This window comes from Onychomys torridus, chromosome 3 (assembly GCF_903995425.1).
Source record: "Onychomys torridus chromosome 3, mOncTor1.1, whole genome shotgun sequence".
In the NCBI taxonomy this organism is placed as follows: domain Eukaryota; kingdom Metazoa; phylum Chordata; class Mammalia; order Rodentia; family Cricetidae; genus Onychomys; species Onychomys torridus.
The window spans coordinates 155,002,358-155,023,184 of NC_050445.1; the positions used below are offsets into that span (position 1 = coordinate 155,002,358).

At 41.2% G+C, this 20,827-nt stretch overlaps 1 protein-coding gene across 6 annotated transcripts in view; it reads right to left on the minus strand.

Annotated features, from left to right (window-relative positions):
• Nucleotides 1-20,827, minus strand: part of Sox5 (SRY-box transcription factor 5) — a 627,114-nt gene that overhangs the window by 63,502 nt on the left and 542,785 nt on the right. For 4 of the 6 annotated variants that reach the window (XM_036181267.1, XM_036181266.1, XM_036181265.1 and 1 more), the window contains exon 9: nucleotides 11,078-11,224. The exons of the other annotated variants lie outside the window; for them this stretch is intronic. In XM_036181267.1, the coding sequence (XP_036037160.1) occupies nucleotides 11,078-11,224 (147 nt within the window). The remainder of the gene's footprint in view (nucleotides 1-11,077; nucleotides 11,225-20,827) is intronic. 6 annotated transcript variants of the gene reach the window in all.

The following is a 20,827-nucleotide window of genomic DNA, read 5'->3' on the forward strand; positions in this document are numbered from 1 at the left end:
GGTTTCTGTGAGTTTTGAGGCAAGCCAGGTCTGCAGAGTGTTCCAGGTCAGGCAGGGATACACAGTGAGACTCTGTTTCAAAAAGTCAAAAGGACTATGTCCCCTAAATGAACTTTGTACAATTAATATCACCTCCACATTGTAGGTTCAGGAGTGGTTATGAAGACAGGCATATGTAAAAAGGATTCAAACTATGGACACAATATGATAAAACAGACATTGCTATATCTTCATATATAAAATATTAGTGATATAAAATACTGAGAATACCTGAAAGTATGGATTAAATAAATTATATTAATTTCTGACCACAAAATTTACTCTTTTCGTGGCTACTTTATACAAACTTTAAAGAATTTTTTTTGTTAAGTATGTGTGGGATTTAAGATTCATTTACTTTAATTTCATGTGTGTGTATGAGTGTCTCCATGTATTGTCTGTGCATATTTGCATGCAGTACTCAAAGATGACAGGAGCCCCTGGAACTGCAGGTACACATGGTGATGAGCTGACATGTGGGTGCTAGGAATCAAACCTGGGTCCTCTGTTAGAACAGTCAGTCCCTTAACTGCTGAGCCATTTTAATAGCCCAATGTGTGTGTGTGTATGTGTGTGTGTGTGTGTGTGTGTGTGTGTGTGTGTGTACGTGTACATGTGTGTATGTGCGTGCATGCATGTGTATGTGCATGTGTGTGCATGTGTACTTCTATCTATGTATCTGAAATAAGATTGCTCAGAAAGTAGATTTTGATTTTGCCTGTGAATCCAGGTCCTCTGAAAGAGCACTGCATGCTCCTGACTATTGAGCCATCAGCACACAAAAGTGTTCCTAAACTCTGGAAAGTATTAATTTACAGTTTTCCATTGCTGGAAGTTGAATTCAGGGTCTGGCCTTGCATGTACTAGTCAAGCACCCAATTAGTGAGCTACATCCCCAGCCCTTGCTGTTCAGACTGGGTCTCACCCTGTCCCTGAGCTGGCCTTGAACTTGTTTCCCTGCTTCAACCAGGTGCTAGTACTCCCAGAACTTCACCATGGCACCTGGCACCTAAACAGCAAAAATGTGTTGTTGTTTGTTTGCTTGTTTATGTTGACTTTGTAGAAATCAATACTGTATTCATGCTAGTATCAAACTAGCACTACTAAAGAATACCATATAATTTGCCTCATAGAGGTGGCTATAATACCACCAATTGCATTTTTAATTGAAAATATTAGCAATGAAATCAGTCTTGGTAAAGGAAGTCAACCCTAAAAAATAAAACAGGAACTCCTCCAGGCTAAATAAAAATGTGTTCCCATTTGTGAGTGGCATGTAGACCTTTCTGTACCTCTTGTCACCTTGGCACTGTGGGCCTGTGCTGCGGAGGTCAGCTATGTTGCCCATCTTCAGCTTCAGGACTCTAATGGACAATAATGTGTCAATCAATACATATTTGTCAAATCAAATTGCCTTGCCCCTCCAGTAGCCATGGATTTCAGTAGTGTTCACATTCCAGAATCTTCCTAAGGATGTCTTGTAGAGATGATTTAAATCCTAATTCATTGGCCTGGGTGCTTAAAATAAAAAGTAATTTTGCCTTGGGCACAAAGTTTTCTGTGACTACCCCAAGAAAGGCAAACAATGTCTACACAATTATGGCAGTTTGTTGAGGACTGTGACAAATAGGAAGTGTGCCACCTCTCTTCAAAGGCTTAGGGAGCCAGAGGACTGAGACATTGGCTGTGATACAGTGACTTCTAGACATAACAGGGAAGCTGCACTCACCCACAAAACTTCAACAATGTGGCTGCCTGAACAAGACCTGCACTGTGACACCAGTTACAATACCACTGTGGAAGAGGAAAGTCTCCCAAGACCCCATCCCCAGGTGAAGAACTACAGGCGACTGTGGGTTGCTGAGAGAAGCAGATCAGTTTTGTCCAGAGACAAGCCCCTGATAGGTCATCTAATCCCAAGTGTTAGCCCTAGATACATGTACATATGAGTAACTTGAAATGGCCTCAGTAAGTTCTACACATATGCGTACATTTGTATATACATGTATGCATGTATGTGCTTGAGAGGGGAACATCACTGTCAGTTCAATGGCTTCCTGGTCCACATGGTGAGTTCAGGCCAGCCAGGACTGTGAGATAGGAGCCTGTCTCAAAAAACCAAAAGCAAGCAAACACAATCTCTTTTCCCAAGAAAATGTCCTAACCTTTGGTTGGTCTCTCTCATTTCCCAGCCTCATTTGGAGCCACTCTCCTTCCTGCTACAACAGCTATTCTTTCCCCAGGGCTTTTCTCTGAGCCTTGCATTCAGACTCATCCACACACAGGGGCCTGCACGATGGCTGGTCCTCACTGCCAAGTTATTCCTTCTCCTAATTCCAGTCTGATAGGTGACTCCCTCTACAAGCTTCTGAAGAGGGCTCCTCCTCCGTCCCCAACCACTCTGTCTGACCATGTCTTATTTCTTTGGTATAATGAGAGGCTACCTACATGCTCAATGGCTTATCTTGTATTTTTCCTCACCAAACTGCAGTGTGTAAAGAGAACAAATTGGTGGCTGAGGTGCTATTTCGTGGAGCCAAATGTGGTTGACCACAGGCATCCACCAACACATGAGGAAAGGATGATGGGCAGCTGATGGAACATCGGAAGCTACAGACACTGAAGAGTGGGGGACACTTAAAAGAACAGAGGTGAGGAACACAGCCAACTCCACACAGTCTTGTCAGGGCACCTGCCTGAAATGTCAGAATAATGAGATAGTTTGTTTATGTAATAGTTTTCCTTCTTGCTTGATCCAGTCTAGGCTGGATTTCCATGTCACTTGTGAATGACCATGCTGTCTCTTATTCAGCAGAGAAGACAAAACCCCACAAAGCTGGCTAGGCTCTACTGAAGAAAGAACCTTGGGGTGATGGAAGTTATTCTGGTTTAGGTAATTCTGCTCTTTGGGGTAGCAGTTGTTATTCCAGGAGTCCAGGCGGAGGTGAAAAGGCCTTGTGCCTGGGCTAGTGTGTATTGGACTAGACACTTTCTCTCCCTCCTTTACACTTCCTATGTAAATTGTTCTGTTTCCTAACAAAACTTTCTGGGTGTCTCAGTTTTGCAATTGTCTGCCTTATACTTAGGGAGTTCAATTGCTATGGTTTTGACTCCCATGTCTACCTCTATGTAATGACCATATTAATTTATTTTTGTTCTGTTATGTGACATTTGAAAGCATTAATAGTAATCTTTGTTCTTTTGAGAGGAAAGTTCAGGTAGAAATCTATGCACATTAGATGTACACTCTTTTCAGTAACTTAAACAACATTATTTGGCTGCCTACTTAGAACTAAATTTCTGCTTAGGTGCATATCTGTGAGGAAGGCCACAGAAGTTTTCCTGTTTTATGAAAAGGGGTGTCTAAGCAGCATGTACACAGACTGATAAAGAGATCAACTCAAGTTTCAGATTTCTTTTCTCTATTCCAACAGTGTCTGCCTGTAACATCTGAACAGGATGGAAAGGGGTCAATCGACAAGCCTCTAATGAGGGCCTGATCAACCATGGAAGATGGGGAACCATTTCCACTGTCTTGAAGCATGTTCTCAGAAGTGGAAACCATATGCGAATCCCCCACAGGAAGAAGGACAGATGAGCGTGTTTGCACACTGTCTCCACCAGGGAGAGACTGGACATCTCAGCAGTGCTCTTCTGCCAGCCAGTTCCTCTACACCCCTCCATTTTTCCTTCCCTAAATGATTTAGATAGTCTCAGCCTACCTTTCTTCCATTCCATTGCTTTAAACATGCTGCTTTTCTGTCAGAGACTGTCCTCTGGATGGAGCCAGATTGACAGGACTTCTGTCACTGAAAAAATATTGCCAAGTGGACCTTTCTAGGTTGACACATACCCAACAGCCTTGCTTTATTATGGTTTGTGTTATGAAAGCAATTCGACATGCCTCACTATGCTGTGTACAAGACTTGAACTATTCTAAACAACATCAGAATATCAACAGAGCCCAGACCAGAGGGATGTTCAGGGCATTCCCTCAACCCCTCCTGCCTGTCTTCCCTTTATATTTAACATGGAGATTGTAACTAGTCTGTCTTTCCTTTATAATTTGTGTTGTTTTCCCACCACAAACATGGCTACTAGCCCTTTTCCAAGTCCTGAGAACATATGGCCTGTTTGGACATTTATGGCCGTGAAGCTGAGAAAGCCTATGGCTAGGCCCTGAGCTGTGGGAAGAGTCCCTGTGACTGAACATAGATGAAAAGGGAGGGGCAGGACACATCCCAGGGATTCAGTGCTAATATTTCATTTAACATGTTCCAGTTGAGTAACAGAAGATCAGAAAAAGAAAACTACTTTATTTAAAATCACAGGGTGATGAAGTTTTATCTACTGTAAATCTGTCCCACCCAGGAAGTGCTAATGATAAGGGCAGTGTGGACAGCTCAGCTCTATAGAGTGACTCTTAGCTGAATGCACCATGCAAGGGTGATGCATCTGCAACACATTCCAAAGACTCAAAGGATAATTCAGTCACATAGATTGAATGAAGAGGAAAGATAGGATGTCTACCATCTATTTCACAGAATACAATGTATCTCTCCAGAGCAAGGTCCCAGTGGGACTCTGGTATTTAATTGACTTTCAGAGAGTGGATGAAACATTTGGCTAAATCTAATGTTGTATTAATCAGTTGAGGCTAAAATACTACTCTGCTCTGAAGTTGGAGGGGAGATTGGACATGCAAAAGTACCAGGCCCAACAATTGGAAGGTGGTTCCATGGCATTGTTTGACGCTGATATACAGAGATTAACCACAGCCCCTCGTCTCCTAAGACTATTTCAGCAACTGCATGTTGTCCTGATACTGCAGCCCCAGATGCTGGCCCCAGATAGTGAGTTTTGATGCTCTAAGATATTGATCCATCTGGAAATCCAGGAATCTAAGCAGAATAGCATATGCTCAGAAATCCTTTGAGGTCCTCTACATACTCAGAGTAATACATGCAGAACTTTTATTATTCAAACATTTCCATGGCTATATGCGGCAGGAAAACCAGTAAAAGCCATAGTAATTACACTGAGCAGCCTGCTTTGAATGTGTCACTATGAAAAAACTCCTGTGGTGGCCTTAGCTCTTCCTGGTCCATCCCAGACTCAGGAGATCTCTTGAGGCTGTGTGCTGTATGTTTAAAGGATGCTTCTGTCACCTTAGTAAAAATAATAAACTTTAATAAAAACAGGCTGGGCTGCACAGCACATGCTCATGATTCCCACACGAGCATGGCAGGTGGTGGCAGGAGGAACAGGGAGTTCAAGTCTAGTCTGGGCTACAAAGCAAGTTTGAATCCAACCTGTGGTACTTGGGACTCTGTTTCAAAAACCAAAAAGCTAAACAAGCAAGCAAACAAACAAAAACCTAGGGCACGCGTGCGCGCGCGCGCGCGCACACACACACACACACACACACACACACACACACACATACACACACACAAAACCAAACAAACAAAAAGCAAGTAAATAAAACAACAGCATTCAACAATGCTCAACATGACAGCATATGTTTCTACTGGTCAGACGTGATTAGGACCTTATACTGTCTGTTCACATTTGTATTTTCCTTTTTCTCCCACTTGGCATTATAAATACCTGTCTCTAGTCACTTAAAATGCCATCATTTTCAAATGTATCATAACTAGTCTTCCATCACAACGTCACCCTCTCACCCAAGCACTAAATCATCTTGGGAGTATGTGTACGAGGCTTAGGAGTGTTAAACTATCAACAAATCCCTGCAGATCACCATAGGGGGAGAGTTTACTTAATAGCTTCAAAGTGTGTGACGGGCATCATTAAAAAGATGGCATCTGATAGAAGTCCCAGGCAGCACGGATACAACCCACACAAGCACACAGCCACCAAGTCCGAAAAGATGACTTCATTTCTGTGAGAGTAGATCAGATACCCACAAAGCTCTAAGTTTTGCTCTGGCAGCTGAAGCACTATTTACAAGGCTATTGCAGCAGAGAGGATCTGATTGATCTGGTCAGCTGGCGGGGGACATTTTTGGCTTTACTAGACATGCATTTCTTTCTCTTGTCATAACTCCCAGGTGCTACTGCTGAGCAAAGGGGGACATTGCTGCCAGAAGGATTTGAAAAGGACAAAAAAGTAAGATTGATTTGGACAATCTGTGTGTCCCTGCCATGGACAAAAGCATGACTGTGGGGAGTGGGGGGTGACTTGAGGAAGGTAAAAAGAAAAGCACCCAGGAACTCTCTGTTGTCACCAGCTTCTAAAGCTAAATGGTTTGGGCCGTGCTGGAGATATACATGTTTCCATCAAATGCAGAGAGACAGTCAATAAAAGCATGTACTGTGGTTATATATTATGTCCCCAAAATATTGTGCATCCTAACAAATTTATGTGGGGTCAGAGGAAAGAACAGCCACTAGACAGACACAGAGGCCAGAAAATGGTGGCACTCACACCTTTAATCCTAGTATTTCAGAGGCAGAGATCCATCTGGATCTCTTTGAGTTCAAAGCCACACTAGAAACAGCAAGGGATGGTGACACATGCCTTTAATCCCAGGCAGTGATGGCAGGAAGCAGAAAGGTATATTAAGGTGTGAGGACCAGGAACTAGAAGTCTGTTAAGCTTTTGGCTTTTGAGAGCAGTTCAGCTGAGATCCATTTGGATGAGGACACAGAAGCTTCCAGTTTGAGGAAATAGGATCAGCTGAGAAGTTGGCAAGGTGAGGTTAGCTGTGGCCTGTTCTGCTTCTCTGATCTTTCAGCGTTCACACCAATACCTGGCTCTGAGTTTGTTTTTACTAATAAGACCTTTTAAGATTTGTGTTACAATATACAAGTTGCCCCTCAGATTTTCCCAAGAGTTGACTACTTTTGAAGTGAAAAAAAAAAAAATCTGGTTTAGACAGTTAGTCCAAATAATAGAGAGAAGGGTTCTTTAATGTAGATACTGGCTGGGATCTCAAAAGATCCCACTGGTTATACAGAAAGTGATTTAAATAAGCAACATGTGGTACTGACAAGTGAAATGCTGAACACATCCTATACCAGTCTGCTTTGTGGCAACGTCTAGACTGTAAACAAATTTAAACATTAGTTAAGGCATGCAAGCATATTTGAAGCAAGATTCAAATTCCAATATCATGCAACAGTATGCTAAACAGTCCTCACTAGAAGGCAGGATCTCCTGTACAAAATTTCAAGATTTCATAGTTTTATGCCGTGTTATTTGCCAACATTTAGCCATAAAGTTGCATATAAGCTGAGAGAATGTTCGTGAAGAGGTATATATATCTGCAGGAAAGAATTCAAAACCTAGGTAAAAGGTAAGAGTCCAAGTTTTTAAAAAGACCTGAAGTGTTGTGGACATGTTGAAACTTGCTATGGTTTTAATTCTCCATTATATTGTCTTTGGTAGATGAGCCACTGAATACACACACACACACACACACACACACACACACACACACACACACACACAGGGCATGTTACTAATTAAGCCAAGACTTTACATTAACCAGCAATACCACTTCAGGCACTGATGAGGACAGCCCCTAAGCAATGACATCAAGGACAAGAAAGCCAGCACTCTCCAATGCAGACTTTGCCTAGGCCAGACTTCTTCTAGAATTTTCTCTATTACAAAATGCAATTCCTGCATGCAGTTTGCAGACATGCACTGTGAGTCCTCTAAAGCTTCTTTATCATTTAATATTATAAATAATTACGTTCCCAGGCAGCAGTTCAAAGCTCAGTACAGCACTTGTACAACACCCCAGGCAGGTCAGGTGACCTTTCTCCAATCCTGCTCTCTCTGGTGCTGAGGACAGACAAAGTGATATGTCTGTCATCCGCCATTACCATTAGAACAGAATCTTGTTCTTTTATTACAGCTGAACCCCGCCAGATCTCTCAGCAGGAATGCTAAGTGAAATCAATGTCTTGGATTTCCAGGCTGAGCTCGGAGGTCGCAGCCACTCTATCATTTCTCAGCACTATCCTTTCTGTGGAGCGCACGCACTCCCTGAGCTTCCAACTGGCACACAGCAGATTGAAAACAGCATGCATCAGAGGACTCACGCTGTACAATTTTACAGTCTTTTGGAGCCCCCTCCTTTGATCCCCCTTCCATGTTTTTTTTTTCTTTTTGCAAATTGCAAATAAGTTTTGCTTGTGTCCTCTGGAGTTGGGAGTCAGAGGCGATGGCACCTCCCAGAGCAGGGTAGCTGGTGTAACCCAGAACACACACTTCACTTTTGACAGCTGTCAGTAGGAGCATTGTCTGTCTGTCTTCCCTTGAATTTGACATGCAACTCCACTGCTCCAAAGAGCCAATGTACTTGTAATGTAAGCCATCAATTCCATTTATGCCAAGTAGGTATGCACACAAAGCCTTTATAGTATTGTGTGATAGCAAGACAGGCATAGAGACTGGCAACCACAGAAAACAAAAACACACAGAAACTATCCCCGAAGGTACTGACAGCTGATTGTTTTAAACATAAATATGTTAATAAATGAATGGTCATGAATAAATTAACTTTGTGGAGTCACAATATTCATCATGCTATGTATAAACATCATTTCTAAGCTAGAATAGAGTAAATGGGTTCTGTTTATTAGTTACTAGTTGAAATTTTGAAAACTATATTCAAATGAAGTGACTTAGTGCCATGGCTCTTCTGAACTTACTGTCTTTTTCTGGTGAACTAAATCAACACAGGCACATTTGGAATTCTTTCTGACTACAAAGGCAGCAGCAGGCACATGATAGAGGACACTGGGCAAGGAACACACAAGTCTATTAAATTTTTGCTACTGGAAAAGAAGAACGTTGTTTTTGGTTACATCTTTATACTTGTGCTATAAGTGGGGCGGGGGGAGAGGAGCACCCATGAAGCTTTATGTGATAGAAAATTCATGAAGGCTAACTTTTAAAAAGTAATTGCACTTCAAAGATGAACTGTAGAATATATGTTTATATTCTGTGAATCATGGAAATTGAAACACAATCCACTTTTTCACTCTTGTGAAGCAAAGGGAGGCACAAACGAGACGTGGAAGGATTGAAGACTGCGGAAACAATCGCTCTCCTTTGTGCTGAATCCATAGGGTTTCATGAGTACATAAAGCCACTTGGCTCACTAAGCCCTTTCCCAACCACAACAAAGAAGACTTCAGTGGCTTTGGCATTTGCCATTGTTACCTACGAAAGGACACTGTACCAGTCCCCAGCCAGCCTGCTAACAGATAGACACATGGACGAATGACTGGGGACTGAGCAGCGGCAGAAAAGACAGAAGAGGCTTTCTGCAATTACACACTTCCTTGTTATTTGTTTAAGTGAAACAGTTGAGATGATATTAAGGATAAGAATTTCACCCAGAAGTAAGAGGGAATTCCACTAGTCACATAAAACAGAATCAAACAGTCTACGATCCTGAGAGGGAATCCTCTAATGTAAAGCACTGTTATAGATCATAATGTGAAGGGCAAGGAACAGATACAGAGGGGAAACAGAGTCACCTTTCACAGAGGTGTCTGTGTGTAACAAGGACTCCACTACTGTGTCTTAATTTTGCTTAAAATGTCTCTGTAAATACAACCCTTTAAAACTGCCAGCCCCGAAGCCATCACAATAGCACCACTTCAGAATTAAACCTGACTTGATAACTGTTATAACTGTCTCTGAGCTTTGACACTTGCCATGTGCCCAAGATGATTAACAGAGGCAACTAGGGTCTTATACATTAAGCAAGGGGTGTGTGAGGTCCTCCAAACAGCAGATGCGACAGAAGGTGGCATATGTCTCAGCCCTGTGGTCGGCAGTGTGCAAGGGTTTTCCCCAGTCACAGCTCCTCTGTCAGGTTATGTCCATGCACAAACGTGTTCTTCCCTTAGTGATGGAGGAAAGGCACCAGGGACTCTGAGAATCTTCTCACAGAGGACCCAATGGTCTCTTTTCCAGACTCTATAGTAACTGAACTGATGTTCTGAGCTTCCCTCCCTTTCAATATGAAGCTTACTCATACACTCCACTCCTTTGTGATTGCTCCACCCTGACTCCCTTAAGATGTTCGTTCTCATACCTCCTTCATAGGAGGGAAGACAAGCAAATTTCTAGATACTTAAAAAAAAAGATGTTTGGTGGAAAAATTATTAGCAGTGTCAGTTTTCTGGTTTGTATCTTCTAATAAAATTAAATATTTACAGGGATTTTTCTAAATAATCACAGAAAACATCACTCTGGCTAGCCTTACTCGCTTCACAGAATGCTTAATGTGTTCACACAACAGCATACACGTGAAGTCTGCACATACAAAGACTTTTCCCACAAGGCTCTCTGCTCTTTCCTTTTCTAAGAGGCATTCATCTTTAACTCCCCCAGCCTTCCCCCATGTTCTTAGGAAATATTTCCACAGCTCTAAAGCCAGAACTGTATTTAAATAGTCTCCCAACACTATGATTATCTTCACGTCTTTCCATGATAATCTTGGTGGATGGGTGACATGTCTAAAATGACAGCTGTGCCATTACCAGGCTGCACTGTAACAGTTATTGATAGTTTTAAAGAAGCACTCCACACGTCTCGATTCTACTCATACTCAAGTTTCTATTTCAGTCGTTTATCCCTTGGCAAACGTTTGCATTTCTTGCCAAAGCTACTCTCTCTTCCTAATAAAGTCTAATGTACTTTATCTGTACATGGCTTTGAGGAACGTACTATTGATGATTCTTTAGATTATAAAGGATGGCTATTTGATTGTCTATAGATGCCTAATTTTAAGGCTACAAACTCACTGGTTCAAAGATGCACATTTTAGATTTTCATTATAACTATTGATATGTTTGTTGAGTGAATAAGTCAATTATTAGAAATGTAAATTTACACATACAGCTATTGTTCCTTCTAAAAGTCTTACCTCCACGTATACCCTGAGTTTAGCCCAGTGGCTGGAATCTATGAGACCTTCAATAAATACCACTGAGTGAACAGTAGAAGCTCCAGTGCAAAAGACAGATCAGCTTATTGAAGAGGGTACCTTGCTTTTGGGTGGTGGGCTGTTTGTGCTCTTGGCTGTGTGAATGCTGGTAGGAGACACGGCAGCACCAAGGTTGCCTTGGGGTAGGCCTAGGAGCTTCCCTCCTGGAGAAACCTGCATTGCGGCTAGCTGGGCAGCATAGAACTGCTGCAGAAGAAAAGACAGAGAGAGACTGTCAGTCATGACGCAAACACCCTTCAGAAACACACAGTCAGACGCACCATGCCTCCTACGCCTATTTCTAGGTACAACAAAAATATTTAACCAAAGAGGCTGTCACAGTTCTGCAACTTAACTTCTCAGGAGAGCGATGGCAGACTACAGGACATTGACAACAGTAGGCTCAGGGGCACAGAACGGAAACAGTCACCACACCCACGCCTTACCAGTGGCACCTTACCAGTGGCTAGCAAGACAAGCGTTTGGTATTATCTGGCTAAAGCCTGCTTCTGTTCACCCTTAAATTCGTCACTGTGTGTTACTAAGAGACCAGCCTCACATATAGTGCAACTCTCTTATCTTTGTTGGTTTGATCTTTGACTTATTGAACTGGGCATGTGGAACTTTCTTTTTCTTTTGAGAGCTAACTGTATGGAAATTTGGAAACATGTTGACAGGAAGGAAGGAGAGGACTCTGGGAGGCTGGTATGTGATCATTCTACCTATACTGATAAAAATTAACTAGAAGCTTGCTCGATAAGCTACTTCACAATATAAACAGACACATCTAAAAAAAACTCTAAAACACATACTAATTTGGATTAATAACAAAGAAAACTTGCTCCAACAAATAACTGATGGATTTAAAGGGACATTTCACTTTTATAAGGATGTCTTTGGGTACAGTATCCAACCTCAAGATTACACTCAAACATGGACATCAAACACTGAGGTGAACACCCTTAACTTTGTGTAGGGTTCTTTAAGAAATTTCACAGTCTGGATTAGAAAGCAATTAACCTTTATAACATGTGTGTGTGTTCTATATGTCCTGATGACCTATTTTGTACTCATCTTGAGATCCGGAGGGTCTTTTCTAAGCAATCTGGTGCCTCTACTATGAATGTAAGGAGTGGAAGCCCCCAAAGAGAGAAACCTCAGGTCACTCCTCCAGGAAGAACAATGTCAAAGCAGAAAATTATCCCAGAAACACAACAGATTGTGCTAAGTGGGACACCACTGTAAATGACATGCTGGAAACAAGCACAGCAGTTACAGGAAGACACTCATGCATCACCTGCAGGTCTCGATCCCATGACCCAAATGCAAATAGGAAAGTTAAGTTGGTGACAAGGACTCTATCTTCTTTACATGTGATGTGACATGAGACATACTCAGAGAAAACAGCAACCTCCATATTGAAACACATTTAGAACATCAGTATTGATCACTCCCATCACATTTTTATGTATTGGGATAATAATAACATTTCTTATTTCAACCATTGAGAAAATATTTCATCCTTAAGTCTTAGGTTATATAAAGAGTAAAATAATAATTCATTTTATAAATGAAGACTTCAGGGTTTATGGTTATTATTTTAAATCCATAATTGATATATTTCTCCTGATTGTGATGAAAACTTGTACATTATTGCATAGTATTTTGAAAGGTTGATTTTTTTCCTGCCATCGTTTTGTGCTGTCTATGACGCAGTTTATAGTGTAACTATAAACACAGCTTACTTAGCAAATTACACACATGCCTAGTAGAATACACAGATTTGTGAATTTGAAAAATACACAAATTTTCAGTCTAGCCACAGAATCATACTATATTCTGTAACTTTTATATAGCATTGCTTTTTGTGTCCTTGAAAATAATTGTATTGCTTGTTACTACTAGAGATATGTGTTAACAACACACATTCCTGACTTTAGTATGCAATAAGTGAGATTTTTACCAGTCAATACAGGTGACATGGGGCATCTAGACATCTGTATATAAACACCAAAATGTTTTAAAAATCTCAATGATTAAAAGTTTAGTTTTGACCTTTAAACATTTATCATTATATTTTAAAAGGTATATATCTGTCTGTCTGTCTGTCTGTCTATCTATCAATCATGGTTGGTGACTAGACATTTAAATAATTTGGTCAATTACTCCTAAAATTTGAGTCAATGATTACTGATCATTATGGGCATATTTGCAACTTTCAAAACATAAAAGCAAAAAACAAAATTACAGGGCCTCTACTTAAAGGTAGAGGGCTAAAATCCTCAAATGTTGGATGGTGTTTGAACATTGAAGAAGCACACATACCTTTCCCCCACTTCATGCAAGCATTTGTCCATACCATTTTACAAGTGGAATTGGGGTTAATCAGGGTCCAGATATCCAAAGGCATGCTTTGGAATTCAAATTGAAAAAGTTGTCCAAAGTCGGATGGCATTTAGCTGGAGTGAACATTCAAATCTCCTTCCCCCACAGCTCTGGCAGAAGAGACAATGGACCCTGAAGTTAAGTATCATGTCCTAAGTAGGAACTGCAGAACAACCCAAGCCGAATCTAGAGCTGTATGGAGGGTCAAATGCATACATGCAAACAAACTCGGGGACTGTGGATGCCAGAGAGACAGGAAACAATCAACTGACTGACTATCATCAATTTTATGATAGTGTTTCTTTAAAAATCTTCTCTTGTTAGAGTTTGAAGGAAGAGGGGGGAAATAGAATAAGAAATTAATACTGTAATCTTAAGTTTTCTTAATGATCTGTTGAGCTGGAACCTGTAAAGGGTTTAACAAATCCCACTATTAGTTTCAAGATAATAGCGAAGTGGGTCAGCGGGTCACTGGTCACCTTTAATCCCAGCACTCTGGAGGCTGAGGCAGGCAGATCTCTGAGTTTGAGGCCAGCCTGGTCTACAGAGCAAGTTACAGAACAGTCAGAGCTACACAAAGAAACCCTGTCTTGAAAAAAAAGAAAGAAAAAGACAAAAAGAATGAAAGAAAATATGAAAGAAAGGAAGAAAGAATGAAAGAAAAAATCAAAACAAAAGAGTGAAGTGTGTCTGTGAAGCTAAATGACACAGCCTCAATAAACCAGCAAGTGGGAGAAGGTCTCCAGCTTGAGCATCTCAGGGAGGCTCACTCTCTCCTGGTTTCTGATGTTTAGAAGGAACATGGCAGCTGTCTTCATGGAAGTACAATTACTATCACATACTTCATTTTACCTGCGACCCTGTGAAGAAAAATGCAAACCTGGGTGTTATCTACAAAGTCTAAATGTGTAGTTTAAATAACTGTCTGTGGAAGAGCAAGAATGCACTCCCTATCAAGGGTGGTAGGCACAGAAGGACAGCCAAGCCAGTGACTCACACTAAGTAGTACCCAGAGAAGCAAACAGCACAGGGTTCAGAGGCTTGACTTTCCTTTGGACACTTGTAAAATATGGGCAAAAGAACTTATCCTGAAAATCCAGGCATGGGAAGGCCAGGGAATGAGAGCAAAGTAAGGATTGACTAGAACCAAGACAAGGCCGGAGGGTCTGCTGTGAGGACATCAGAATTTAGTTGTGACACTTTTGAGCCTAGAAAGCTGACCTGGCAACACTAACACAAAAGTGAACAAGAACAAAAGGAAATAATATGAATGTCATAGCACAGAGGGCACAAAACATCATTTACTGAAGTCTTCATTTTTAAAATACAATCTGTAATTTCTTGTTATATGTTTGTGTATAGTAATAAATCCATGAGACAGACAAAGTGTATCACACTTCTGTTTGGATAAAAAACAGGAAACCAGACAGAGGGGCTATCTAATAACCCTGCATTGTTAAAGCAAAGTGTTGGCCAGTCTATCTCAATGCAGGACTTCCTTGAAAGGGCAAACTCTCTCCCTCTTCTTTATCTTTCTTCATCTTCTTCCTCTCCCTGCTCTCCATCCTCCTCCACCCTTTCCTCCCTGTCTTCTTCTTTTTCCCTCCTCCATCCTCTTCCAGTCTTCTCCCTTTCATCCCTCTCTTTTCTTTTCTTCCTAGAGCAAGGGTACTTGAACCGAGGCTTATGCACACACTAGGCAAGTGCTCTACTACGGAGCATATGTCAGTCCCAGATACTTTTCAAGGTGTCAAGAGTATGGCCTCTCCACACAACAACTGAACTGTATCCACCCTGGCCAGCCAAACCTAATCACCATTTTATTATACTTCCTGGTGTATATATACAAAAGCGGGTCAGGTGTTTGGTTGACAGGTCACTTATAGGCGTTTGACTTTCTTGCCAAGCTCTAGCAATCCAATACTAGATCAGAACTTGGCGAGGGTGATAAAGACAGATATTTTCACCTCTACTAATTAGCTTGGTATTTTGGGTATGATGAGAGTTCAACACTTTTGGACAATCTGGTCTTTCTTCCATGGTTAGATGCAATACATATTTCCAACCTTTTAATGATAATATTCACTTTAGATATGTTAAACAAAATTTTCAGTGCTCACCATAAAGTAGCTTGACAAAATAACAACCAATGTAAATTCTAAGCTAGATTATCACGCTCATTTGATAGGAAGCTCTCGCCACTTCTCCCTAATGGCATATTTTCCCCAAATTGCTCAAAACACAGCTTCTCCCATTGGCTACCAGCCTGGTGTCTAGTTGCCATCTGTTGTATCTGGATTTGAAACTCTAGGCACTGACAAAAATAACTATCAGGATTTGCCATCCCAAACCTATTCAGCAACTAGTAAACCCCTTGAAGGCAGGGCCTATGCCTTTGTCTCCACCGCTTTCTCAAAATATCAAATGCAAGTAGCATAGACCCAAAGTCAAGAGCTTTGTAAAATGATGCTATTGCCTTTTCATGGATATAGGTCTCTGTTCATACTTCATCATCTGGTTACGCATCTGTCAATCTGGATGGAGGTAAATGAGACAGTGAGGACCCTTCACTCAGCCCTTTCCCAAGACCAAGCATCATAAGGTAATGGATGCTTCAATGCACTACCTTCCTCTACTTCAGGCATGGATGCAGAGATGGGGAGTGAAGGCAGAGCCACGTAAACCCGTGCAGCTACCCTCCTCTACCTTTCCTTCAGCTTCTTTTCTCTTCACATGGTGCCTCAAAATCCAGCATCACACTGCACAGGAAACATATGTGTTTCTTTTTGTGAGGAGAATTTCTTGAATGCTGTGTGTAAAGTACGGTGGTCCTTGAAGGCCATTTGGGAACCCTTATAGGACCATGAAATGAATGGGGAGCCCAAGACTGTTATAGCCACCAAAGAACTTTTGTTAAGTGAATATTTGTAAGTACCTTTACACATGTATTTTATTTTTAATTATGTGTGTATGTCTGTGTTTGTATGGGGGTATGTGCATGTGCCTGTGGTACCACAGCTGCTAAAGAGGACATCAAACTCCCTGGAGATGGATAGAGTTACAGGTGGTTGTCAGTGGCCTGACTCTGAAGTTGAGAATACAATTTGGGTGCTCTGTAAGAGCAGTTAGTGATGAGCCATCTCCCAAGCCCACTTACAAAGATCTTTCAAAGAAGAATTCTATTTTCTGAGTGATATTTTCCCCAAATACCAATATTTAGAATAAGAAGTATGCTAAAAGTGAATATAAGTGAATTTTTAATATTTTACTCTTTAATCAGATGGGAGCAAATAGGTTGCTTTAATTCTCCCTAAGGGTTTAAGTGGGTACAGGATAAAGTTGTCATCCTGTGTGGTCATTGATGGTTAATAAAAATCACTACTCCAGATAAGTATTAATCATTAAAAAAATAGAAAATAAGCAAATATATAGACTTAAAATTTAAAAACTAACATAGAAATAAAATATTTCTGACACTGTCTTCCAGGTCAATTAGATGCATAGAAATGGGGAAATTTGAGTTGTTTAAAAAAAATGATGTTGATACATACATACATACATACATACATACACACACATATACATATGCACATGTGTACATTCACAACGATGTACACATTCATACATACATACTTTGTATATGTTAACATTGCATGCATATGGTAAATATTTAGGACAGAGACTGTTAGATGATCGTGTTTTCATCTATTATTATTTGTGATGCATTGTTTCTGAATAGATTCATACCCAGTGTAAAGGAAACCTGAAAAGATGCATCAAGTTAAATGTGATATGAGAGGAAATTTTCCATGTTTTTCTTTCCTTCCTTTCCTTAAGTGAAGGGACATGGGATGGCACTGTGAACAGAAACAAAAACCAAAAGCAATTTCAAGCCTCCATAAGTATTATCTTTATGGCTTAATTTCTGCTTCTTAATGTAACTTAAATGTGGAGTTTAAAGAGAAACTAATGTACTGGAGAAAATCTTTCAAAACATGCCAGCAGGTTTCAATGTGAATAAATGTGCTTTCTGCATTATTATTTGTCATGTTTCCTCAGAAAATTATCAAAGCAACTTCAATTTAAGCGTGGACTTTCTCTGACACTGGCAACATTAACTTATTTAATAAGTACATTATGTGTAACACGGCAACAGCAAACGTCTCAGTAGAAAGTCCCACACTGAGTGGATAAACACTTTGGATTTATGCATCACTATGGACAGGCTGGTAATTTATGTTCCACTCTCCCATCCCAACAAATTCAAGAGCATAATAGATACCACATCCCCACACACTGGGGAGCCTCTATCAACTCCCCCAAATTAAGAGGTAGGGGAATAGCTCAGCGATTGAGAACACTTGCTGCTCTTACAGAGGACCTGAGTTTGATTCATAGTGCCCATGTGAGGAGACTCACAATCACCTGTAACTCCAGACACAGGGATTTGGACTTCTTCTGGTCTCTCAGTACACCTATCACACGTGTCCCCCACCATATAATTTAAAAGCTAAATCTTGAGATGAAGCTCACAGAGCACCACATTGTTGGTAAGGGTGTGAGGCAATGGGAAACTTGGCTTTGATAGTAGGAATATTAAATGACCCTTCCAAGTGTGGAAACTGCATCTGATCCCGACACACAAAGCAGAGTTAGTGTATGACATGGAATCCTAGTTGTTTATGAGAAATACCTGAAAATGGGATTTTAAAAAATTGATCACACATCTAAAACCACATTTTAAACAGCTAGTCTCAATGGTCCAAGGTGGAAATGACCCCAAATTTTCTCAAGTTTTAAAAACTACAGCAGAGATAAGGAATGGAATATTACTCAGCCATCGATGACACATGGGAACCTTGAGGGACCCAGCTCTGCTGAGCCAGTAAGGCAGAGGAAATGGAAGAAAGGCTGTGTGATGATGCTCATAGAAAGTGCTGGGAAAGCTCTAGACTATCAATACACAGATGCGATGGAGGTTTCCAGGGATGGGGTAGGAGGGTGTGTGCACTGAATCTAGCAGGAATTCTAATTGGTCTTATTAATAAAAACCTGGAGTCAGATATCCAGGTAAAGCTGAAAGATCAGAGAAGCAAAAGCAGCCACTGGAGACCACACCTCTACCAAGTCCTCAGCCTGAGAGTGGGGCCGGACAGATGGCTCAGCAGGTAAGGGCGCTGGCTGCTTTGCCAAGCATCCTGAGTTCAGTTCCCAACAAGGGAGGCTCACAACCATCTGAAATGAGATCTGGTGCCTTCTGTCTTCAATTTGGGGATTTGAACAATCTTTGACGGGGACAGTGGTGGGCGATAACATACCAAGGTCAGTGTGTATCATACAGACAAAACATGGCGAATTTTCCTGTATATATCTTATCATACACAACACACGCAAATCAGATTATTGATGTCTTAGCTCCATATTAAAATATCTTTCATTGTCAGTATGGGTACAATGTAAATAAACAAAATCTGACATAAGCAACCTAGAGGAAATGGATTTACTGTGAGCTGTGGTTTCAGAGTGTTTAGGGCATGGCTGGTCAGCTCACACTTGCAGGTAGAGCATCAGAGCAGGGGATGCCTGTGTTAGAGAGGCTTCTGTACACAAAGGTGAACAGGGAGCAGGAAGTGAGGGAAGATAGGGGTAAGGCCTGCGTCAGAGACCGCTCTCCTGCCCCTGCCACCAGGAACATTTTCCTTAGACGAGGCCCCTCCTCTTCCTTTCAGTACTTCCCCAAAATGCTGTCATATTTCCACCTATCAAGGAACTAATCCACAGGTATGACCATGATCTATTATCTCTAGAAATGTCCCCTAGACACAGCAACATATGGTTTATTATTCCCCTTGGCATCTAGATATCCAGTCAGATTGAGAATCAAGATTCATCCCCTGGTGTGGGGCCACATAGACCCAGACCCTTCTCTTCCCATCCTCAGATCTTTTCTGTAGAAGGCAAAAGGCTCCTTGTCAGAATGGCCTCACTCCTTACTAACTGGAACTGACTTGAGAAAGCCAGCATTTGACAATGCCACAGCCTCCTCAGCCCACCGGCCCAGCAAGGCAAGCACAGTGAAGCCAAATGCTCCTGTCACACACAAAACAACTGATTTATACTTCACCTCATGCAATAGGATATGCTAGTAAACCATGAACTTTGTTCCATATGCAACAGAATATACCCCTTGTGCTAGGCCAGCTGGGGAGTCAATCAGTTTTGCAGTTCCCGCTTCTGGGGAAAAGCTAGAAGAAACTAAGGATAGGGAGATTTGGCTTCTTCCACTTAGCACGGTGCTCTTGGCACCTCTGTGTGTTTGATGAGCATCTCTAGGGATGAGTCGATTCTTTCCCTTGATAAATCACAATATACCACATTTGTTTATCCACTTAGTCACTTGATGGACACTTGGATTTTTATTTCCTATTTTTAGGCTGTTATGAATAATCCTGCCATGAACATTCCAGTGCCAGTCTTTGTGTGTTTTTATTACTCTGGGCTACCCAGTTTCTAATACTGGATTTGCTTAGTCATATGAACATGAGTCATACAAGTTCGTGTTTACTTTAAAAGTGCCGTTTATTTTCCACAGTGGCTGAACTCTCTTGCATCTCTTTTGCAATATCTGAGTATTTCAGTTCCTCCACATCTTCATTAGAACTTAATATTCACTGTGTTTTTTAAAAATATTGTTTCTATTGCAAGCTTGTACATATGTTTGGTATATCTGTGTAGGGCCCTCAAGGCCAGAAGAGAGTGTTTCATAGCCTGTAACTAAAGTGATAAGCAGTTATGAGTCCCCATGTGAGTGCTGGGAACTGAACTGAGGCCATCTGGAAAAGTAGCCAGTACTCCTGACAGCGGAGCGGTCTCTCCAGTTCCCTGCCTGCCTTCCTAAGGATGATTGATTATTCTAGCAAGGCTGGGTATGTGGGATCACTGCGTGGCATTGTGTCTCTGAATTTACTGTGTGTCTTTCCATGAGCTTAATAGTTACCCTCTTGTTTTCTATGGAAAAATCTTCATTGAGATCTTTTTTATAAAATTGGGCTGTCATGTTGTTAAGTTAAAAGCATGCTTTATACATTTGACCTTGGTTTTGAAGAGTAAAATGTGTAAGAGAAATGGTATGAGTCTAGATGTATAGTAAGGCTCGGCATTATGGAAAATCATATACAGTATGGCAATAGAATAATTAAGTTTTCCTCCTGATCTATATCATATGGTACAATAAGTAACTGAGGCGCTCCACTCTCTAAGGAGCAACTCTGAATGTACTCATGGGAGACACTGGACACAATTCCTAAGGAAAATGGTGGACAGGGCAGCGATGCATTAAGCTGAAATGGCAAACAAGCACAGGACATATTAGGAGACTTCTTCATGTGAAGGAGGGATGCAGCCATTGTGGCGACAGCAGGGTCA